The 25048-nt window shown below is 40.1% G+C and overlaps 1 protein-coding gene across 3 annotated transcripts in view; it reads right to left on the reverse strand.

Moving 5' to 3' along the window:
• Nucleotides 1–1656: 1656 nt before the first annotated feature.
• Nucleotides 1657–25048, reverse strand: part of CRACD (capping protein inhibiting regulator of actin dynamics) — a 55956-nt gene continuing 32564 nt past the window's right edge. For all 3 annotated transcript variants that reach the window (XM_069855991.1, XM_069855993.1, XM_069855992.1), the window contains exons 4-10: nt 16219–16383; nt 13684–13752; nt 12174–12356; nt 7093–10363; nt 5689–5879; nt 4515–4680; nt 1657–2084 (exon numbers count right to left, since the gene is read on the reverse strand). In XM_069855991.1, coding sequence (XP_069712092.1) covers nt 1924–2084; nt 4515–4680; nt 5689–5879; nt 7093–10363; nt 12174–12356; nt 13684–13752; nt 16219–16383 — 4206 coding nt within the window. In that variant the 3' untranslated portion in view covers nt 1657–1923. The remainder of the gene's footprint in view (nt 2085–4514; nt 4681–5688; nt 5880–7092; nt 10364–12173; nt 12357–13683; nt 13753–16218; nt 16384–25048) is intronic.

A 25048-nucleotide genomic window follows, 5' to 3' on the forward strand; every position in this document is an offset into this window, starting at 1 on the left:
ATTTTCAGGCAGCTGAGTTCTTGTAATTACAAATACATACTGCAGGCTTATAAACTCAGAAAAAGTGTAACTGCAACTTAAGCACTAATTCACGGTGCTAGCACAGCAAAAATAATTATGGATTCAGTTCTTCAGATAAGCTTACAAAGATTTGAATTCAAAGTCATTAAGTTGGTTTTTTCCCAACATTGTCTTATCTCTGTATAAAATGTTTTAAATGTTTCCATTAAGGGTAAAAAGTTACTTTAGAGATTGAGGTTTTAAATATGAAACTGAGTAAAACTGATGGCTTAAGAGACCCAAAAACCCATATCTTGCTGCTGCACATTTCCTCAATCTAACAAACAAACATGTCCATTGTGTTTGTGCTATTGTAACCATGATACTGAACAGTTGTTTTCTGTTTGGTGGGAATAGCATATTCAATAATGACTTCTGCTGACAAGCCCCTTTTGGTTCTTGGAAAGGGAGGATATGGCAAGTTTCATTCTGTTTTCTGCATAATTTAAAGTGCTACTCCTCATGCTGCATACAGCAGTTTGACTAAAATACTTGCATGAAACGTATACAGTATCATTCTATAGTGACGCAATTCTTTCTCACGAAAAGTCTCCCTTTATGAAACAGGCTTAGAGGTTCCTTTGAGCCTTATAGGTTAAAGGAGGAGACATCTACATTTCTTAAAGACCTCCTCGTAAAACAGACCTGGGTGTGTTACAGATTTATTTACTAGGATGACTTCTTAAAATGTAGACCTAGCTATTTCTGTGAGATGTTGAGAACAGTAAAATCTTTATTACATTATGGACTTCATCCTTTTTTATAAGGGTGGAGGGGAGACATTTCTCTTTTAGTTACAAGTAGTAATAAAGTGTTCAGTTGCCACAGCAGATACCTGAGATGGGGTAAAGAAACTTCTTTCTGAAGTGTTCTGGATGTATTGATCAAAGTTCAGGAAGTTATGTGAACTAAAATCAGGAAGAATGCACTGTTAAAACTCTTGAGACTCTCACTGACTTAGCTTTCAGTTCTCAGTTAACTTCAGTTCTGCAGGTCTTACTTCTGCGGGAACTTACTGAGATTAATTCTACAGCTACATGAGCACAGGAATAGTTTTACTTCAGTTCCAGTTAATTGATTTGAAGTTGTAACCTGTGATCACTGTCTCTACGCATCTTAAATAAGGCCAAGCAGAAACAGTGACGGACTTAAATGACTAGAAGAAACGCTGGCTCCTTGAATTCTTTCTGAAAACTTTCTGACGTTTGTTTGAATGACGTTAGGTAGGATGGAATGTTTTCTTCCTAGGAGTGAGCGAACATACACATAATGGATTTAATCCTATGATGAAAGAAATTATTTCAGCATTTGGATGGTATTATTTTTCTACTTATCATTTGCCGGTGGAAAGGTATCTTCTGAAGTTCTTCATTAGGGAAGAAGCTTTCAAATAACAGGTAGAACTGACAGTTCATACAGTGTAACACTTAGGAAGAAATGAGGAATAAGAGAAGGGAACATGCATCTTGCCTTATTTTTCAACAACGGAATGTTGAAAAAAAACTCTGGACATCTCCAAATAAGTGTGGAGATATAAAATTCCAGAACCGAATACTCACAGAACAAAAGGAGCTTCTGAACTGAAGTTCTGGCCTTTTTTTATGATACTCACTAAAATTTACACCCCGTATCTGAGCATTTCTAAATTTTGGAGAGAGCCTGGCTCTGAAATTTTTGCCATGACCTCATTAGCTATTTGTCAAAGCAATGCAATATATGACTTGAGTAGGCTAGAGCAAAATGGTAAATCAGTTCACTTTTCAGTCCTTCAATACATGCATTTTCAGTTTTGTCATGTGTAAAAAGCTGAATAAATAAAAAGAAAGCAATTAATAGTCAGCAGCAGAGATGTAATTTTACAGTTTACTTTATGATCTGTGGACAGTCACTCCAGGCTTTTGCTTTCCTCTTGGCTAACGCAAGCCAGGCTGGTTCTGTTGACACAGGGTTAGCATCAGGCGTAGAGAATCTCTTGGCCACATCCTTTGCCAGTGGAGTTGATGGAACAGAATCTGAAATTTCCACTGTTTTTAATGGGGTAGAGAGAGGAAGAAAAGAAAGCATTAGTTGAACCCTGTGCTTTTTTTGCAGAATTCTAGATATTTTGCTGCTCTTCTGTGAAGATGTTCTGATCTAACGCTTCATATTTATTCCCAACCCTTTTAGTTAAATCTTACTTTTTATTGTATTTGCAAAATAATTAAGTTAGGAGGAGCTGAGTTTCTCTTTTCAGAGGGGATTCCAAATAATGTAACTCACAAAACAGGGGCAAAATTTTCCATCTCTGTGAGATCCAGAGAAAACATTTCTAATTTGCCTGTCGTCTTCTTTACTATTTTAAACTATTTTAATTACATCTGCAGTGTAGCAAACAATGGGAAATAAAGCTGGATTATTTTTTTTTTTACTCTTTGGTTAATGCCGCTGCTGAACACGGGTAACGCAAATGTATTCGGTAGGATTCAGATTGCCTTTTCAGATTAGACTTCTTAAATAAGCACAGAGAAGAAAGCAGTCCTATAGTTTCCTGCCTAACTTAGCCATTCCCATGAGACTGTCCTGAAGAAGAAATGAACTAACTTTCTCCAGTAGCTGTTTTGTCACATTTTCTGCTCTCTCAGCAAGAAAATATGTTGAATAAGCAACCAATTTCTAACAAGCAACTTTACAGAGCAGAACTGTAGAAGTATATTGTAGGAGTCGGGTGGGAAGCTTGTTTAATTCTGAAACAGTGAATGCTCCTGAAGGCAGCCTGGATAGAAATGAGTCTTATCTGAAAACTACGCCTAAAGCCAAAAAGCCTAAAGCTCCTGGTTACAAAATAAGTCCTACTAATCCTCCCCCCACAAGCCTTACACAATTTAGCTTTGTTAAATATTAATATTCAGTCTGAATTACTTTTAGTTACATTTCCTTTTCAGGTTTTGAAAGTTCTAAAAATATTTAAAATTGCATTGATGGCAAAAATTATTTATTTTCCTTTTTAGTACATCTTTATTTATGTATTTTGACCTATAAGTAAATGAGCAATAGTAGCAGCTATTGCTGTAGCTGGACCCTTTGAAAAGCTAATTATTTTAACAGTTATGGTAATTTATGCTATTTTAAAGGTTGCACCTTCTTATCATTTCCTGTTGTATGCGACTCAAGTGCAAGTCTGAAATACACCAGCTTCTTCAAGTTTGGGGTGTTTTTGTAGTGTCCTTAGAGAAGGACTCGTCAAACTTCTGTTTCATAGAATCATAGAATGTCCTGAGTTGGAAGGGACCTGCAAGAATCACCAACTCCTATCCCTGCACAGGACAACAACAACATTCACACCGTGTGTCTGAGGGTGTTGTCCAAATGCTTCCGGAATAATGTCAGGCTTGGCACTACGACTGCTTCCCTGGGAAGCTGTTCCAGTGCTCTACCACACTCTAGGTGAAGAACTTTTCCCTAATATGTAACTTAAACCTCCCCTTTCACATCTTCCCGCCATTCCCTTGGGTCCTTTCCCATTTGATGGAAAGGTCTTTGTCTATCTTTTACTTCAAAGCACCATCCCCATGGAGGGGAGACGCTAGCAAAGAAGGTGACAGGACCCTGGAAGAGGTGTGAGCTCTCTCTGTTTCAAACATGTTCTAGCCTGGTCTGCCTTAAAGGCTCTCCTGACTGTGGGAAACCCAAATCAGTGTCATTATCCATGATAACCAGCTACCAGTATATTTGTATAGTTGCTAATGGCTGCCTGGCTCCAAATGTAGCCAGTAATCACAGGGAAATCCAGTCACTATTTCCTTCTGGGCCAACATAGTTACATGCTTTCACTTTAGCTGAGTCTCAAATTTCCTCCTCAAACTCTCATTCTCATGCATACAGAACAACAAAGGATAATTGTGTTTTAGCCCTTTGTTGATCTAATTTGGCACAATCTGTTGTGCTGGAGTTTGATTTCTGCTAGAACTGATCACGTACAGCATAATATTATACTGCTGAATCTTTTGGGGTACGGCTGCAATACAATCCTCTTGCAGATTGACAGAAATGCTGTAAAGCTGCTCCCGCTGCCTGCCTCCTAACCCCTGACCTAAAGGCAAAACAGTACTACAACTGCAATTTACAGTAAATCAAATTCCTCTAAAATGCATTAGTCATGTTGCAAAAATGCTGTTGGATATGGCTTGGGAAGACAGCCTAATTTTTTAAACTTGAACTGGGGCAATTCTAAACAAATGCAGCAGTGCAACCTTAATAACCTGGCAAGCCTGTTGAGAAACCTGTTAAAATTATGTACTTCCAGCAAATAGCCAGTGTGTGAGAGTGGGACAAAATGTGTTTCATGATAAAAGCAAATGCATTTGTAATTTTGGAGGTAATATATAAGGAAAAGAAATTTTGTTCATTCTCAAAAACACACAATGCCATTTTTGAACTGTGTCATTCCTATAGTAAATCTGAATCTCTCACTGTACCAGTCACAGAAGTTGGAAGAGTGTTCGACTTTTTTAGCTGTTCCCTTCTTTCCAGTCTTGACACCGCCGTCTCAATTTTCTTTTCCCCTTCTTGAGCTGCAGATTTCTGCAGGGTGCTTGTTTTGCTGCTGCTGCTTTTATTATCTGACTGATTACTTAGAGCAGCCTAGAACAGAGAAAGAAAACTGCTAAATAAGACCCAGTCTGTCATGTAGTGGCTACAAGTAAGAGATATTGCACTCAATGCTTTCATTCATCACCTGCTCTTTCCTTAACCTTCCTTTTCAGCAAAAACTCAAAACACTCTGATACTTCTAAAACTAACAGTTATTAAAGACTAAAAAAAAAAAAACCACAAAGCTAAATTTATCATGTTGCCATTTCAGTCAAAATATTGAACAGTTTGAGCCAGCACTACCTGTTAAAAACAGCACTGAAACACAATGCGCATCTGTGGGCAACCTCACGCCCACTGCTGTTTTCTTCTGCCAGTTATTTATGTCTGGAATTAGGCACGTGTCCATCAGAGGTTTGGGTCTCAAAACAAATACCTAAATATATTTAGTTCTCCACATAATCTCCCTTTTTACCATCTGTGGGATCTATATGCAGCATCACTGCATGTGTAGCATCACTTCTGTACTGTAACTAGAAATCTTTTTCTTACTAAGAGAAAACCATAGATAGTAAATAGCTATTTAGAGAACAGGATAGAAGTGATACTTGAATTTAGTGCCTGCTTTAAACATTTGGATATTTCATGTGACAGTTCATTTCTTTCATTTGTCTACACTTTATCCAAATAATACATGTTACAGTAAAAATAACTTCAAACTTATTACTCTTCACCTATAAATGAGTATTCCAACTGTTAATCCCCAAGAATTAAGGCTTAACATCTTATTTACTCAAACTTTGACAGAACCCTGTTGCATACAAGGTTTCTGTTCCACTACCCACACTACCCTAGTGCTTACAATTACCATCAACTGCCACCAGACATTAAGGTAGCAGAATTTACAATAAAATTGTCACACTATTGCACAGTATTTTCTCCTGGAGGTCTCAGTTTTGCAAAGCATAAATAAATTCCTTTCACATATAATAAAACTAGCTACCAATTATAATTGTGGTATCAGTATTTCTAATGGGCAGGTTTCTAAAGATTGTTTACATTTTCTTTAGCCAGCTTCTCTGCTTGCTTTGCTTCTCTGGCTTGTCTCCTCTCTTCCCTTGTAGCTTGTTGCTCACGAAATCCCTTTTGCTTTTGCAGCGCTAATGTAATCCAAAGCGGTTGGGAAGTTTCAACTTTTTCCATCAATTTAGAGCCATCTAAAGAGTGCCTGCTCTGGAGGACAGGTTTTTCTGAAAGAAAACATGAAAAGAATTGGTTAAGTAATGCACATCTCTTGTCTCAAGCAAACCAGTACAATTCTCTACCTTGCGGAAACTCTGGGGCTAAGCCCATTGAGTGCCGAGCCATTCACAAACCTTTATGGACTGTTATATCAAATCTTGGAACAGACTGTATGCCTCGAGAATAAGGCCTAATTCAACATACTCATACAGATGTCCACATTTATCCCTTTTTTTGTGAAAAAGCCCACCCAGACTCTTTAAACTACAAGCCTGATTTACTACCTGTACTCCCACCACTAGGTGAAAGTGATACATACGCATTGTTTACATCTCTAGTGAAAGGGATCCAGCCACTACACACTGCAGTTCCCCTGTCTTCCAGGCATATTTAAAGGAAGAAGTCCAAACATCAACCAAATAAAGGGCAGTGAAATTACGTACTCCTATAAATGAAGCCCCTCTTAAATTTGGGGTGTGGGGGTGTGTGTGTGTTATAAATTGTCACTAGAGCATTTAGATTTCTGTACCCTGAGATTGGGGTTAGCATCCAGAATAGAGCTGTGAGTGGCAGGGAGCAGCCCTGGAGTACAAAGGTGCTCCTGCAAAGCTCAGTGAGCTCAGAAAACCTCAGCTGGCCTGGGCCCTGCTCCCCCAAGCTGGCAGCTGAGCTTCCAACTAGTTTTCATAAATCTTCATTTAAGAATGGAAGTGAAAGGAAAAAGTGTAAAAAACTGTAAAAATTTTATCTCAGCAGTTCCAGTGTGATATGGTTTTAGAAGTGTCTTGATGCCTGCAAAATTCAAGTGTGGAAAAAAATGGGATTTCCAAATTAAATGCTGAACTCCTGCCTTGCTCTTTTGAGCATCATTAGGCTGAAAGGGTAATTTTTACTATTGTACAGAATACTATTTCAGGACACAGGGGCTTTCAAGCCTTCTCTAAAAAGCCACTGTGGCTGCTGTAATTGTTTTATTACTGAAGAGTGCCTCTGAAATGCAGACTCCTATGCTTGGCTATATTGGGTTACATAGAGAGTGTGTCCAGAACAGGGTGGTGGTACTCCACAAATAACATGTCAGGCAAAATTATAGCTTGAGACCAAACATCTTCCTTTTGAACCCCAGTATCCCATTTTGGAAATGCTAAATGCTATAGCAATATAGCTAATATAGCAATATAGCTAAATGCAATGGCTAAATGACCTTTGAAAAATACATACCTTTCTTCAATGGCTCAGGCTTTTTGTCATTTTTTTCTCTCCATGGAATGCTTATAGATGGGAAAAATGACTTCTTTTCCTTAATTTCTTCCTCTTCATTTTTGTACTCATTGGACGGTGGGGGGTGCACCGCATTTGCTCTGTCTTCTTTTCTCCAGCTACCATCAGATTCAGTTCTAAGCAACCTTTGTCCTAGCATATCAGCTAGGTTTGATCTGTTCACTTTAGAGAGAGGAGATGATGGTGGTGTCTGGGTGGTGGGCTTTGGAGCTAAAGCAGGTTTCTGTGGGAACAGTGACTTGCATGGTGGTTTCTCGTGAGGGGGTAAAGCGCTCTGGCCAGTGGCTGGAAGGACCACTGGTGAGTTTCCTGGTTGTGACACCGGCACCACAGTAACAGAAGAGTCTTTTGAGTCTTTTAAATTACCAGGGACATTCACTTTCCCCATGCCGGGTGAGGTACCCTCTTGTGGACCAAAACCAGCAGATTCTTTCTCACCCTCAGTCGTAACTAGTGGGTCAGGCACACCATCAAAACTATCTCCTGCACTGTATCTTTTCTTTTTCCTTTGCTCTGCCTGTTGATCATAATGGAAACGTAAAGAGTAGTTTGTCCTTCGCAATTTTATCCCAAAAGGAGAAACATTTTCTTCTCCACTGGGTGCTGGTTTATCTGCTTTTTTTGTGCTGTTATTTTGCTCATTTTCCTGAGCACCAGGAAGTTCTGCCTGGGGTAATTCTTTACCCGGAGAATGAGGAAAACTTGGAACAAGGAAAGACGGAAGATCTTTTGCAAATTTACAGCCTTCTGTGTTGTCTGTCATTTCCCTATGGGTTTCCATTTTATCCTTAGCCTTTTCTGCTAAGTTATCCTTAAAAATGGAAGCCACATCCTCCTTTGAATCAGTGGATGAGCCAGTGATTCCTCCCACAGCCACCGTTTCATTGACTTTTGCTGCACTTACACTCTCAGCCTCTGACTTGGTTCTTGAAGCTTCTGAAAATTTCTGCCATGCTGGCGTTATGGAGAACTTTGCATTTGCAGACAGGGTTTTCCTCAAGTTGCCATGGGGAGCACCTCGTCCTCTGGGTGTCCAGTCATCGCTATGTCTGCAGACACTTACTCGGTCTCTCTCATTATATTTGCCATTTTCTGCGTTCTTTAGGATCCTGGAGCGGATGGAAGCCCACTCAGCAAGTACGGCCTGGTTGTTCAATGTCTCCTGTGCATATTTCAGTTTGCTGCTGCTGGGCTTGGGATTCTGCATTTTTTTCTGGGCCTTCTCTGGTGAAGGAATATCTACATTTTTTCTGTCTTCTGTTAAGCCAAGTAACGATTTACAAGCTGTGTCCTTTATCTGGTTCAAGTTAACTGCTGTGCCACACAGCTGTGCTCCAGTAACCAAAATAGCTGTATGGGGTACACACACGGATGATGGGAGTGTATGAGAGCCCTTGCTGGAAGTCTGCATCCTGTAGTCTTTGATGGACGGAGAAGAGAGTCCTGCTCCTTTGACAGGCATGACTGGACTCAGATTTACCTTCTGAAATATGATCTGTTTATCTCCAGAAGACACCTGAAATGTGAAGGGTCTGGATGCAGTCTGTCTTTCATCTACCTCTTGCCACCTAAGTTCTTCCCCTATTCGCTTTTGCTCCTGAGCCTCAACTTCTTTCTTCAGTTTCTGGGCTAGGATTTCTTCTGCAGTTTTATTCCCTTTTTCTGGCTGTTTGACATTTTGGGATCTTGATCCTTCTTGGAGAGTCTCTTCTATTGTGGGGCTATCAGCCCCTCCCAAACACAACTGATCCTTTTCCTGTTGCTGTTCCAAAGATTTTTCATGTTGCTTTTGCTGAAGATTTTGTCCTTCTGTGCCTACCTCCTGCTCTTCCAGCTTGTTCCATTCTTGTTCATTTTGTTGCTTTTGCTGTTTCTGTTCATCTTGTTGCACGCTGTCTGCACTTTCCATGTGCATTTGTTTTGTGAGCTTGTGTTTTCTCTGCTCTTCCCGTTTCTTCTTCTTATCCATTACTTGCTGGGATTGTTCCTTCTCTGTCTTTTCCATCAAAAGCTGCCTTTGTTCCTCCTGTTTCTTCTGTTGCTTGAGGCTCTCGGATTCTTTCTCTTGCTTCAGTTGTATTTCAGCTTCCTGAAGCTCTTTCTCTTCTAGCTCTTGTCTCTGTTTTTCTTCCTTATTTTGTTCCTTAAGTTCTTTTTGTTTCTCCAGCCAATTTCTTTCTTCTTCCTCTTGACACTGTTTCTCGATCTCATGTTGCCTTAATTCTTCCAGCTCTATACTCTTCTGCTTCTTCAGCTCTCGTCTCTGTTTTTCCTCCAGCTCCTTGGGCCTCTGCTCTTCCCGTTCCTGATGCTTCTGCTCTTCTAACTTCTGATGTCTCCACTCTTCCCATTCCTGGTGTTTCTGCTCCTCAAACTCTCGTCTCTGTTGCTCCTCCTGTTCCTGGAGCTTCTGCTCCTCTAGTTCTCGTCTCTGCTGCTGCTCCTGCTCCTGAAGACTGTGCTCCTCCAACTCTCGTCTCTGTTGCTCCTCCTGTTCCAGGTGCCTCTGCTGATGTCTCTGTTCCTCCAGCTCTTGTCTCTGTTGCTCCTCCTGTTCCTGGAGCTTCTGCTCCTCCAGCTCTTGTCTCTGTTTCTCCTCCTGTTCCTGGTGCCTCTGTTCCTCCAACTCTCGTCTCTGTTTCTGCTCCTGTTTCTGCTCCTGTTCCTGGTGCTTCTGTTCCTCCAGCTCTTTTTTCTTTTGCTCCTCTTGTTCCTGGTGCTTCAGCTCCTCCAGCTCTCTTCCCTGTTGCTCCTCCAACTCCTTCTGCCTCTGTTTCTCCAGTTCCTGGTTCTTCTGCTCCTCCAGCTGTTGCCTCTTTTCATCTTTCAGCAGTCTTCTCTCCTCTTTATGGCATATTTGCTCTTCTGTTTCCAAAGATATCTCTCCTTCAAGGAGATACTGCTTCTGCTCTTCTTCACAATGCCTTCTCTCCTGCTCTTTCTGCATCTGCTCAAGTTCTTGGCACCTTTGTTCTTCCATTTCTCTTTGTTCTTCCATTTCCACAATCTGCCTTATCCTTTCAGCCTCAAGTATCCCCCAATGATCTTCAATTCTTTTATCCTCTTCCAGCTGAAGTTGCTTCTGCTCATCTCTGTTCTGGATTAGCTTGTCTGCAATGATGTGTCCATTAAAACCTGGGTATATGTCTCCATACAGCTGAGTTTCCAGGTCCTCTGGCTCAAATTCAGTTATTGTCAAACTTTGTGATCCCTAGATTTGGGAGACAAACTTGGAATTACTTTATATTGCCTATTGGGTTGTTATTCTTTACAGTGAACGAACAGTCTGTTGCAAATGCAAAACATCTTTTTTTTTTTTTTTTTTTTTTTTAATTATTTTAGATCCAGAGCCAACTCACCCACCCCAATTTATGGATTGCATCATCATAGTTCCTATGCCTCCCACCTATTTGGATGATAGCCTTTAAAGGAAAGAAAACATCCCAACAGTGGGAACAGTAGAAAGCTAAATATTGGATCTCCATTTGTGTGCATGAGCTAACCCAGACTGAGACCTGCTATTTTGAATTTACCGAAGCCCAAGGAATACAGCATAAATTTCATATGCTTGTTCTACTACTTAGAACTCCATCCTCTAAACTTGAAATAATTAGCACCTGCTTAAGAGCATTGTTTTGCCAGTTCTTTCATGGCAAATACAGCTATTACTTGCAGAGACAAAAGCTGTTGCCTGCAGAGAAGAGCTCTTCAGTGCTAGCCAGGGAAGAACATTGCCCAGGGAAACACAATCTGGTTGCTTTTCACAAATCCTCAGTGAGGATATCTTTCTCATTAACTGTGCTGAGACTCCAGTTCTACTGCAGGAAGCATGGGATCATACATGAACAGAGAACCTAGAGCTCTCCAGCAACACTGTTCTGTACTGAGGCATGTGCTGACTGGTTCTCTGTGCTTGCCCCACAACCCCAGGATCTGGGTACAATACTTGCAATAAAATGAGTGCAGACTTTCTTCACAGCTTACTCCTTGTCTCTGTAGCGATAGGGTCTGAGGTTGAACAGCACCTAAATAGTGCTTCAAAGCACTTTTTGGGAGGGAAACAGCTCAGCTAGTGCCCTGTCTAGCTGTCACTTGTTGACACATCATTCAGCTCCAGTTAAACACTCTGTATAACACTCTGTTTTAATTTCTTCATTGCAAGTACAATGGTGCAGAAGAAAGGACAATGGCCTCTCCCGAACCCTGTATTATCTTAATAGTCTTGTTCCCTTTACAAGCACTGGTAAGATGTCAGGATAAAAAGAAAAAAAGCCATGCAGTAAATGTAAAAAGTAAGGATTTAATAATTCACCTAGCTGTAGCAAGAGATGCATTACTTAAGTCTTACTCCTTCTTATAAGACAATCATACTATCACTGTCAGAACATATTCCAATTTTTTGAGATTTTTCTTCCCCAACCAACTGATTGCCTATACCCAAGCAGCATCAACAGTGGCAGCTATCTTTCAGACTTTTATGACCTAAGTTTTAACTAGAAAAACTAGAATCAGAAAGCTTTCCCAATGTAAAATCATACTGGAAGTACCTCAAGTGTAAGTAGTACTTGTCTCAACTGACTATATGAAAACTTTTTTTGTGTGTTCTCTCCAGCTACGTTTTCATCTTTAGGCCTCTATCTTGATTTCAAGATGAATGAAAGAATCATGCATTTTGTTTTAGCTTGAAGATGTGAGATTTGTTGAAGAAGCTTTCAGTACCTATCTCAAACAATGTTAATCAAATCTTAAGACAGTCCTCTGTCTATAGCTACTCCTGGTGCACTCAGTTAAACTTATTTTAGAATCATAGAATCACAGAACCACCAGGTTGGAAGAGACCCACCGGATCGAGTCCAACCATTCCTATCAAACACTAAACCATGCCCCTCAGTGCCTTGTCCACCCCGTCCCTTAAACACTTCCAGGGAAGGTGACTCAACCACCTCCCTGGGCAGCCTGTTTTGTACCCAGCTTCAAAAGCAACCCCCATCCTCTCACTGTTCAATGACTGATGCAGTTACCTTTGTTAATCTCTTGTGCTTTCTTGACATCCTCTGCTTTTTTGGCTTCACTGACAGCTTGTGCTTTGCTGCACTGTTGTCTAGACGAGCAGCAGCCTGGGGAACAGCATCCAGATTGATTGTTTCAATTGTGCCAGAACAGGAAAATTGTCTTTTTGGCCGAGATGATTTGACTGGAGGAACCTGTTTTTATCACAAGCACAGGAAGCTATAATTAAGCTATCTGTTCCATTGAAAAAAAATAATTAATAACACATACATATGCACAAAGCCTTATCAGTTTTCAATTCAAGGGAGTCATTAGCAGAAAAGATTTCAAACCCTGTTTTTCTGTTATACAAATAATGAACTTTGGACATAAAAATTACAGCTGTAATACTGTCCTATTTACAGTACTATACATTGTTATACTTTTCACTTAAAAGTTACTTAGACCATTCTAACTGCAGTTTTTTCACAGTTCAGCTCCTCTCAGAAGTTGGTGGGAATGATAAAGGCCAGAAGCAGAGTTTTAAGCAACATCAAACACTGGGATGTTTTAAAGTGGATGTTTTAAAGTTTGCTTACTGTGGGAAAAAAAAATCTACATCTTTAAATAATTTACATTATACACTTTAGGAAAGAGCAAGTCAGGTTGACTTAGATTGTAATATTGTAATAAAACAATACTGTATTGTAATAAAACAGCTACAGAGCTCCATGGGAGATGATTATGGTATTGGATCTCAGGCTGGCACAGTGCCTGAGGAAAACCTTCCTTCCACATTCAAGGTGGAGTTGTCCAAGCAAACACAAACAAATAGCAAAAAATACAAGGCGGCAATATTGGCTTTGATTGGTGCTTTTTTTCTCTCGCCCTTCAAATATTTGTGTTCAGAAAGTGCTAATATAAAGTGATTTAGTGAGGCTCCTCTCATGAATAAATACAGGGGAACTGCATGTCTAGACATGTAAAAGTGAGCCTGTAATCAATTTCTCCCATAAGTCACCAAGCTGTCACCCTAAGACTGGTATTTGGCACAACCCAAGTGGGAAAAGAAGACAGAAAAAAAAAAAAATATGAGAGAAAACATCTTCTGCAAGGCAAGAAAATCACATACATTGTTTTCAAGGCAGCTCTGTAATCTTCAGAGGCTAAATGTATGCTAATTAGAGAACCAATTACTTAAAAGCTGATGGAACATTATGTATACACTTACTGAATTACATGTGGGCCTAACAAAGTGGTAGAAGTACTTATGAAAATTATGGCTCTGTGATTAATACATCAAATGCAGGAATGCTGCAAGACTGGCAGAGACTGAGTTCTGCTGTTTCCTGCCATCAACTTTTACAGATTTCTCAGTCTTAGTTATTGGTTATTTACTAGCCCCCAAACTGCACAATGTTCACAAAATCTTGGGTGATAAATGAAACAATGAAATACATATTAAAGCAAGAACTGTCAGGCTTCTAATAACTAAAATTAGAAAGTAATGCAGTGCAAACCAAGTGTAAAAGTTTTTTTTACCTTTTCTTCCACTTCATGTCTTGTTCCGGGCAAATTCATTGCTCTCAAAAAATATGAAGTGTCAGTGGACTAGAAAATAAGATTGTCACAGCTAGATATTAAAATATACAGGATCTAATATATATGGTTTAAAGGGCTTGCAAAATCATGCTTTTTCAGTATGATTTTTTACGCTGTTTCTTGTCACTGAAGGACTGATGGATAAACAATTCTAGTTTCTAAATGCTATGAGTTTCTCTTGTTGCTTCTTGAATCCCTGCTTTCTGTGCAGAAGGAGTTGCTGCTTCAAGACACTATGAAAGGCAAATCACTCACGCTTCCTAAGTTAGATAAACAGGTTCCAAATAAAAAAAAAAAGAATTTTTATAGGACTTCAACCAGCTCTTAATAACTTTATTTTCTCCTGACCTACACCTAAGGAAAAATATACCCAATCAGGCATTAACTCTACTGCAAAGAGTTTCAACTCTAGGCTCCAGTTTCAACCACTTCCTCCTGAGCAAGCAGAGCCTATCAGTCATTAAGACTCCGTAGCTAGCAACCCTCTCTGAGCTGTCTATCTCACAGGAGGGGATTTTTAAGGTGCAGGCATTGAAGCAGCTTTTATCACACCCAGAAACACTGTTTTTAATCATTGTATCACAATATTACTTCATAACCTAATGAAATTTGGGATCCCTTTATACCAGGCGCACATGAGTGTATAAAACCTAAAAAAACCAGCTTTACAAATACAGGTTAAAAGAAACCCAGAACTCTGGTCATCAATCCAAGTTGCTCAGTTGAGAAAAGCAGAAGTTACAAAGCAATAGAGGAAACCTTTTTGAAGCAGAGGTGTGCTATGCTGTCCTGGCCACCAACCCCTGACAGAAACCCATTCCTTCCCCCTAGGACGTATGTAGATAAACACCCAGAGGAGTGAGAGGACCAAAGACAGGAGCAGAAAACAGGCAAGCTGCTGTGCACCAGAAATCTATGATAAAATAGGTAATAAGTAGTACACAGAAAGAGAAAACGAAAGTACAAAGTGCTCTGGCTGACCCTATGCACGTAGCAAGATATCACCAAAAGACCCAGAATTTCATGGATTTAGGCTCCTGTGTTGAGTTTACGCAGCAAGCTTTTGGTAGCAGGGGGCTACAGGAGTGGTTTCTTTGAGAAGCTGCTAGAAGCTTCCCCCATATATGATTAGAGCCAATGCCAGCCAGCAATGGTGGCAGGACCTCTGTGATAATACATTTAAGAAGAGCAGGAGGAGGGGCAAAAAAACCCACAGCAGAGGAGAGGAGTGAGAATATGTGAGAGAAACAACTCTGCAGACAGCAGAGTGAAGGTCAGTGAAAGAGGGGCAGGAGGAGCTCCAGGTACCAGAGCAGAGATTCCCCTGCAGCCCATGGTGAGGACCACAATGAGGCAGGCTGGCCTTGTGCAACCTACGGAGGTCCATGGTGGAGTAGATACCAACTGAAGCCCGTGGAGGACACCAGACTGGAGGAGGTGGATGCCCAAAGGAGGCTGTGACCCCATAGGAAGGATCCTGACAGGATCTGTGAACCCATGGAGAGAGGAGCCCATGCTGGAGTGAGTTTGCTGGCAGGACTTGTGACCCAGTGGAGGACCCTCACTAGAGCAGTCATTTCCTGAAGGACTGCATCCTCTGGAACGGACCCACATGGGAGCAGCTTGTGAAGAACTGCAGCCTGTGGAAAGGACTCACATTGAAGAAGTTCACAAAGAAGTGTCTCCCATGGGAGGAACTCCATGCTGAAGCAGGGAAAGAAGCTGTAGATACAATCTGTGATGAACTGACCATAATCCCCATTCCCACCCCTTATGCACCACTAGCGGGGAGGAAGTATAGAAACTAGAAGAAAAGTTGAGCCTGGGAAGAAGGTAGGGGAAAGGTGTTTTTAAGATGTAGTTTTTATTTCTCGTTATCCTACTCTAATTTGATTAGTAATAAGTTAAGTCAATATTTTCCCCCAAGTTGAGTCTCTTTTGCCTGGGACAGGAATTGTGAATGATCTCTCCCTGTTGTTATCTCAACCCACGAGCCTTTCATTAAATTTTCTCTCCCTGGTCTAGCTGAGGATAGAAGCAATAGAGCAGCTTTGGTAGGCACCTGGCACCCAGCCAGAGCCAACTCATCACAGCTCCAGACCCCTCTCATTTTGGAATGATTTTCTTCTTTGATATTTGGTGCTGTGCACAACTTTCCACGCTAGAAAGACCATATTTTCACATTTTCTGTCTCAGAAAAAATTTCTGTCTCATATAGCTATGTTGCAAGTGTTTTCAGCATTGCTGGAAGTTCAGAGCAGACGTTCAAACTGGTAATTCTTTGGGACCTGGCTCAGGATGCCAAGAGCACACGCTTCTCATCAGTTCATGAAGCATGAGCTGAGAGATCCCACCCACATATAACAGCCTGGTGAGTTCAGCTACGCCTCAGTGGAGACATCTGCTACGCCCGAGTGAACTTCACTGTTTTAATATCGCTATAATGCCATCAATATGTCAATTTAAAATGCTTACTTTATTACCACTGTCTGAGATCACTGTGTCCTGCTGATTCTCAGTCTCCATTGGGCTACCAAGCAACACATCATCTTCTCTACTAGCATTTGCCTCCCCTATTGTCTTCACAGAAACTGTCATTTGTGGAGGCTGCCCAAATTTTATATTCTTGGCCAACTGTTGCTGAAAAACAAGAAAAAAATATTATAAGCAAAACAAGCCAACATCAGCAGGCACCCCTTCTCCACATGAAAGCTGCACAGAAATATTCAGGGCAACTTCTGACTCTGGACAAGAAGACCAACCTGAGGTTCACGTTGCTGCAACACAGTGGCCAACCCCTCTCCTTCCTCCCTGCAAACCGACCAAGGTCAGGGATTTACTGCCAGACTTCTGATTCTGGATGATCAACTTGAGTTCTTGTCAGTATTGCCAGCTTTTGCAAAGTTACTGTGAATTTTGAAACATTCCTTCCATCTTTTTGAATCTATGTCCCAGGTTAAGACTTCATAAAAGCTAATTACGAAGCCTTACTGTTGCAAAGAATTAAGATGATGAGCCACGTATACACTGAGAAATTAAAACTGACCCAAAAGACAACCTCCAGCCCCCAAGCCCTGCATCTCATGCATCTGTAGTTGTTAAAGTTATCCTTATTTTAAAGTTTAGCCATAAGTTTTAAACATTAAGGATTTTACATCATCCTGCCATAGAGAAGGCAAATTCTCAAAGGAGGGGAAAATTGGCTTCTTTTATATGTTTGATCTTGCAGGAACAGTGCACAAACTCATGCCTGCCTCATGTTCACAGCCTCATCACTGCTTTTGCACAAAGAAGTTTACGCACGGGACATCCAATAGATTAATGGATAACAGAGCTTTCCCACCACTTATTTTCCTTGTTGAAGTAATCTTCTCTCAAGAGTTACAAGAAAGTACTCTTGAATTATATCAAGTGTAAGATGAGTAAAATAAGTAGCCTATAACATCTGTCCTCTGATACGATGATTTGGAGAAATTACAGCCCTGCCTACTACCATAAAGTCTTTGAAACTGAATTTCTTGCAAAAGAGTCAGAAGAAATTGTCTGGACAGAGCAAATGGAGTAAGGAACATTTATTGATAGATAACCTTCCTGAAATATTTAAGGGAATCATTCTCAGTTAGGGAAGGAGGAACCATGGAGTTATTTGCCTACTTCACTCTCTTCCAAGCACAGAAAATTCTCCAGAGGAGATCTTCTATTTCTGTCTTGTGTTACTATGAGCATCTACAGCTCAACAATACTCAGTTCAGCTGTGCAGCTACTATTCAGTGAGAGCATCAGGTACATAGCTGGGTCCCTGACATAAGTTTGCTGCTGAGAACTGCAAAAGATTGGAGTAGATCACATGTAAAACAAAGACTTTTTTGTTTTTCCTGTAGAACGGAATCAGCAGGATGGCTTAGGTGAAGTGCTGGAAAGGGAAGATATGCTTTAGTAGCAGCCGATTCACCTCTAAAAGGATTCAAGTCAGATCAATCTTGCTTGCCCAGTGGACTAGACTCTTAAATAAAGTTTATCCATATTACTCCCAGACAGTACCCGACTTCTGTACTGAATCAGTAAGACAAAAAGTACATGCAGAGACACCTTACAATCAGGTTATTAAACTAGAATAGTTTTTCTCAGTCTCCTCATTGAGCTACACATTATATATGCCCATTTGGAGTTTGGTAGAAAGTAATGAAATTCATCTAGTACATCATTTTGCCATAGCGGGTGGCTTTGAGTGGCAGAATTTTATTCCTGCCTAGATCAGCGGCAGAGCACTCATAGACTAAAAGCAAGGGTTTCAACCAAGTCCTTCCAAGCTAGCAGTGTAACTCTCTAACTTGAAATCTTGCATGTTCCCACTGTGTAAATGGGAGCTGGAGAGAGCAAACTAGTCTGTATTGGATAGTGTGAAGGCTATAATTTTGCTCCATTCCTGCATGTCCTCTGATGCTAATAGAAAATTACTTTCTAACAGCTTCTTAATCTCATAGCGGGTTTTCTAAGTTGAGGCTGCTCCTTTCTTCTTACAAAGCCATATTCCCAGACAAATATTTCTCCCAGGCAGAAAAGCGGAACCATTAGCATTACCTGAGCAATTACCCAAGACGCTAAGGATTTGTGCATCTGTTCCACAGTAAGAAAATGCATGCATGTATGTTTTGCTTGCGATGTGTTTGGAGGGAAGGGATGGTGTGTTATTCTCTCGATCTTCAGATCAATTTCTTGATCTAGTGTGTGTGCAGTGCATGGTGGGAGTTATGATGGAGCTATTGTGAAGAATGGTCTGAGCTAGAAGAATGGCCTTTTAAATCGTCATCAAGGATTCTTGAGGGCTCTGCTGTAAAAATGTGTATTTATGTATATAAAAATTTAAAATGTTATTTTCATGATATTTCCTTGATATTTCTGGACTGTACACAGGACTGGGTTGTTTGGATTTTTTTTTAACTATTTAATAGTTTTTAAAGTTTATTTACTCAGACTTGCATAAATTAGTTTAAAGAAGAAACTCTAGTAGCCCTCATTTCTTCCAGGACAGAAGGTCTCCTCTGTATTATTTATTTACTGGCCTTTTTTGAACAAATTCAGCTTAAATGAGCTTCACTAATAGTTCTCCATTGGCCGGTTTCTTTCAGTGCATTCTAATCTCCAAAGCTGATGCTGAATACCGTGTGACAAAATCTCCAACAGCTTGTTGTTACCACTGAGTAAATGTGTTCTTATATTATTCATATTCTTCTCTTTGTTCTTTTTAAAAATGTGCTTATACCATAACTACAACGCAATCATCCTCTCAAAAAAATTCATACAGATACATTCTCTACCTGGTCAATCACAAAAACCCTAAAACCACATCATCCCTGAAAGAAAAGAAAAAAACCTACAACTTCCACATGGAAGCACATTCACACATAGTCCAACCCAGAGACAGAGAGATACATCAATTTAAGCTGCAAGGCCTTTGAGGAGAGGCCTTGTTCCCTGAAAAGGAGCATATGCTTTAAATTTCTCAGAAGTTTCAGTTAGACATGTATTTCTAAACACAAAAATATAAATCCTCTGTACTTGAGAATTCCCTATGCAGACAACATACGGATAGTAGTTGCCTTAGGAGGATTATTTGCAGTGCTGGTCATTAGAAGTTGCAGGCGTGACATTTTTGTTCTTCTGCCGTTGTGCAGCCATGTTTCGGACACCTCCACAGACGCATACTGGTCTCAGTAAAATGAACATGATCTGTTTTGGCTTGTGCAAGAATGCTCCAGATCAGGTTTACCTCATCTCCAATTTTTTTTTCTCTGACATTCAAGAGGTGCATTAGTTTGTCTATTCACACCCAAGCCGAGTAGCCAGCAGTGCAGTGACATTCAGCGTGAGATAAAAGGCAAGGCAGCACATCTAATAAAAGCAAAGAAATATTAGAATTTAGGGGAAAAAAAAAGTTTGCACCCATCAAATTTTTAAAATCTTCCTCAGTAACTGGACTGTGACAGGGGTCCACTTTTATTTCATGCAAAATAACTTGCTAAAATGTGATACTGTGTAACTGACACCTTTACACCAGTTTACCATTCATAACTTCAGAAACAAACCTCCCAAGTCAAATTGCTCTGCACTGGTTGGCACCTGCAGCAAACTAAAAAGCTTAGGCTTTCAAAGCACTCTTTGTGTTTACATAGGAAATGCCACAGAACAAACTTTCCGTATTGACCGGGAGAGCCCAGATCGGGCTGTGTGTCTCTTCTTTCACTCCAATTTGGCTCCTCTTCTGTGTACATGCCTCCTTGCATGCACATTGGACTCAGCCCCTGAAACTGCATCATTCTTATGGCTCTGTGCCTGGAGTAAATCCAAAACCAGATCCGCTGAGTTGCTTACTCTGTTCAGCTTAAAATCATTAAAACAGACTCCATCCAAACAAGTCCCACAAGAAGTGCCAGTAACATTTTGCCTTTAATACAAATACCTATTTTTCATGTTTGCCTGCAATGCCCAGTTATAAAAAAAAAATGAAATTATGTTTTCTAGTTACATACAATTTTGAAATAATTACTTAATCAATAATATCTGTCCAAAGAAGAGCCATACTGTTAGAATTCCACTGCATCCTGTAGAGTCTCCTACAGTGACCCAAAAATCAGATACCTTAGAAATCTATAAGAACCAGGTGAGTCCACACTGAGTTTTCCTTGTAAACGCTCCAGTAATTTGTGGTATCTAAGGACTTTCAGATGCATTAGCCATTCGGGCACTTTTCTTTTATGAATCTGTTTCCTTGCTCTCTGAACTTCTGTAAATATTTCACCAACAACAGTGCTGTGTGACAATGAGCTCTACAATCCAACTATGCAGAAAGAAATAATTGTTTTGGTTTGAAAGTGTTCCTAGTTTCAACTGATGCTCATCTGTTCTTATGCTGTGAAAGACTGAATAATTGTCCTCTATTCATTTTCTCAACTCCACTCATGATATCATGCATCTCTATTGTATTCTGCCTCTCATCATTTCTTTTCTAGGCTGAAAAGACAGTTTACCTAATTGTTCTTTCAATGGAAGTAAGTCCACTTCTTTATCCAAACAGGAAAATCTCTAGCATATCTAAACAAGCAAAACACTCCACATAAGCAATTATTTCTATTTTTTTTTAAATCAAAGTGAGAGAACAAACTGGAAAGAATAATGTGAGAAGTTATATTGGTATATCTGGAGGCTTTAGAAAGTAAACTAGATGTAAACTTAACCTGTAAACCTACTGAAAATGAGCAAAGTAACATAACTGGTGTTATGCATCAGTTGCAGGAAGAGAGCTATTCCACATCCACTGCTGGAGCAGCATGTAGTTTGAGGCATTTCACCTCAAGAAAGATTTTGAGATTCCAAAATACAAGAGAGGTGAAGAACCAAACAGTGTATGAAATGGCAGAGGATCTCTAGAGATTTAGATTTGCAGCAAATCCAGATGCAAATGAAGATTTCAGTACACAGGGTAATGGACCACTTACAGATGCTTACATGTTAAGAGCAAGATTTTCTTGAGAAGCCTGAAGATACTTAAAGGACAGGTGGCATTTGTCTCCTGAGTCTCCCCTTGCAGAATACTAAAAGCAAAGCAGATGTGAATAAGGGAAACAGCAGCCCATTTCCAGGGCTTAGTATGAACATAGGAAAAAGATAATCTGCCCCAGAAATCCTATAATTATTATGAAAAACTGATAAATTCCATTTATAAAGTGAAAAGCATTGTCAAATGTGAAGAAAACAATAAGGCTGCAGTGGCACTAGAAAATACTGGCAACAAAGAAATGAATTGTAAGAAACAGAAAGCTGGCCAATCATGCAGTGAAAATTTACTCCCAATTCTATAAAATGCAGAGCACCAAGTTAAAAGAGAATAACTTTGGGGTTTAGCAAATGGCTTTATAGCCTTGTTTAGATCAGGACAGTATGAAACACAAGCAACAATGGGAATGGTTAGCAGAGTACAGACGTGCAAAGCACAGTAGGGGAAGCACCAGCTTGATCCATTATCTAAGACATGGGACTAAAAGAAATGGGATCCAAAATTGAACAGTCACTAGATCTAAGAGGAAAAAATGATTGTGGACCTTCATCATCACAAGGCCAGGGAAATCTGAATTTAAAAAGTGGTCCTTTAGAATTTGACCAAGAAGCCTGGATTCTCAAAACATGTTTTATCATAATTCATTGCTGTGTAATAAATGGTGTTTTACTAATTTACAGAACAGAGGGTTGGTTTGTTTTAAACCACATGGCCACATGAAACTAGAAAAGATGTAGCCCAATAGTTCCTAAATGCAATAAGCCATACACCCTACTCAGCCTTTAATATTTCTTGCAGCTGAGTGCCACAGCCTCACGGATGCTGGATTCTTACAGTGAAGGCAGGAGGCGGAGAAGATGCTGTCCTGCTTAAGAGGCAGAAACAGTGCCACACCACGGTATTGTCACAGCAAAGGGGAGAAAATGGCTTAGATGCATTGATACTAATGCTCAAAACAAGTTTCCATTTTATTTGCTACATTTTTGATGAGTCTGAAACAAAAACTGTCTCCTGTTCATTTCCTGACCATTTCTGGCAAACATCAGTATCAAGAACAGTCACAACTGCAGAATGCCAGAAAATGGATCTAACATTTTGACGGAAGAAAAAAAGCTCACTACCCTGTGAAGGGAAGAATGTAAAAACAAGCTCCTGAAGTTTCTTTTACGTTTATACTGACAGACTGCTAGATTTAGATTTTAAGCATTCCTTGTGTCTCATTCACAGTCCTGTGTAAGAAGTAAAGCACTAGATTCCAAGAAACTAATTGAGTTCAGCATTAAAACTACCAGTGTCTGGGTACCATCTCCTTGGGGGAGGAGGTTCAGGTTTGCTTTTGATACTGGATCTTAAAAACTAGGTAATGACAAATTTCAGCAGATCCTGCTTTTATGAGAGCAGGTGGCTTGAACCAACACAAAATTACCTCAGGATACAGAACAACTCTTGAAAGTTAACAAGAAGTCAGGCTTTTCTCAGCCTGAATTCTAGCACACACTAAAACCTTTGAACACAACTAAATTCATTTACAGAAAGCCCAATAAGATGCATGCTGTCAATTGGAAAATCAAGAAAAAGAAATGAAAGCTATTACAGAAAGAACTAATTTACCTTGCACACATAATCGAAGACAATTTCCATAATTCGGCTAAGAAGCTGAACCAAGTGCATACACTGGCCAGCTGCCCAGACTGCAACGGAGTTTTGCACCATTACACAACATATTTGGTGGGTTCATTACAGCTCCAAGGTCAGCAGAAATGCAAGGTGAGAAGCAGGAAACACTTTGATGGTCAGCAGAATGAGATTCAGCGTTCTTGGTATTAAACGGCTTGCATTTCTATTGTCATCCCAAAACTCTTTTCACAATGGGCTTGTAAGCACAGTCTCTCTTCCAAAAAAACAAAATTACATTTTCCAGGAATGTTTACTGTACAACCCCCCAAAAAATCAATGAAAATTATTAAAATCTGGAGGTTTTCATCTCCACTTACATTACAGCAAGTTCAGAGACAGCACAGCACACTGAATCATGGCAACACTTCTTTACTGAAAAGCATCTTGCTCATCAAATGGAAACTAGAAGTACTGTCCTTCCACTGCGACATACAAGCCTGGGCAAAACCACAGCAATGTTGGTGGCAAAGCAGTGGCTTTACCAGGAGCTGGCCACAGATTTGGTTTCAGAAGAGATAACTCTCTTCTCTTGTTCCACCACTCTAGAGAGGTTCCCGGTAGGACTAAGCTTGTAGAAAGGGACTTGAAAGTACATGCAAGCTTCTGATATTAGAGACTGAGTATCAGCATTTTCTGTGACTGCAAAATCACACAGAAAACAGTCTCCTTTCAGAATACTACAGCAGTGACAAAGGATGTAGTATGAAGGGGTGAGTGCATAAACCTTCAGAAAGGAATGATAGTCCAAGTAACTGGTAAGACCTGGGACTCAACTCTAAGCTCAACCTAAAAGTGTGCAATGGCATTTCATTTCTGATTGAACAGGTTGCTCTAGATACCACCATCATCAGTAGAGTGGGAAGAGCTGAACTGAGGCTGCCGTTACAGGCTGGGCTGCAGCTATATTAAAATGACAAAATTGAACTACCATCCTCTGGTTTTAAGTAAAAAGGTAAGCACGGTTTTGACATCAGCAGCTGAAGCAACACTCGCCCTTAAAATACATGCAAGTAACCACTCCAAAAAACAAGATTTACACAAATTCACATGAGCAAGAGTGTATCACTGCCCATTTATTCTGTAACCTTCAAGGGTGACTATTTTTGCTTTGATTTTCTTGAGTTACCATTTGCTTAGTGAAGATAGTTGTTAGCAACTGCAGTAACTGTACTTTTTATCAAGTCTCTGCGTTTAGTGAAGGCAAGTTTCCACCGGGAATTGTAAGGTGAGTTTGGAAATGGGAGAAGCCACTCCTACAAAGTAAAAGGTTATCCAGAGAAAATATAACATACTGAAGCCAAGACCAAAAAACAGGGAAGGCACAGTTCCCCTCCGGAAGTCAGGGGGCTTTGTATCCAAAGAACACTCAGGTACTCTGCAAGAGAGTTCCAACTACCACGTAATGGTTTGTATCCTGGAAAGTAGCATGCACTGAATCTACCTGAAGCAGGGAAATTCAAGCTGGAATAACAGCATGGAGAAATTGGAGCTGTCCTAGTGTGGTTTGTACTTCAGAATGCATCCACAATCTGCAGAAGCAGTGCTGTTCAGGTCTGTCTGCTGACAGCACCAGACAGGAAGAAGGAAAATTTTCATCCTGAAGGTCAGATCTGTCTACTGTGAGTGATCTCTCACTCACCAGAGAAGATGGACCATGGGAAGACTTCGGAGGTAAAAGTAATCAATGGTATTTTACTAGTCAGCTACAGGGTAAAAGCACCTAAACAGCATTAAAAATTTATCAGCATTTCAACAGGACAGGTAAGCATCCTCAACAATAAACTGAACTGTGCTTCTGAAGGAGAGCTCTTTCAAGGTCTAGATGGACATAGAACTGGGAGCCTCACAGATATACAAGAAGTAAAGTGAAAAATTAGTTAGACCACTAATGAAACAAAGTTCTGGAAGACACAACAGGTCACATAAAGCTCTTTAGAAGCAAATACCCAAATGTGTTAACTGTGTAGTCATGTGCTGCTTGCTTTGGAGAAATAAACATATCCATCTTTCATGAGAACCATTGAAAGGAAAAGGATAAAAAGAAGGAAAAATAATGTAATATGCACAGAAAGA

The sequence above is a fragment of the Phaenicophaeus curvirostris genome, chromosome 4 (assembly GCF_032191515.1).
Source record: "Phaenicophaeus curvirostris isolate KB17595 chromosome 4, BPBGC_Pcur_1.0, whole genome shotgun sequence".
Taxonomy (NCBI): Eukaryota; Metazoa; Chordata; class Aves; order Cuculiformes; family Cuculidae; genus Phaenicophaeus; species Phaenicophaeus curvirostris.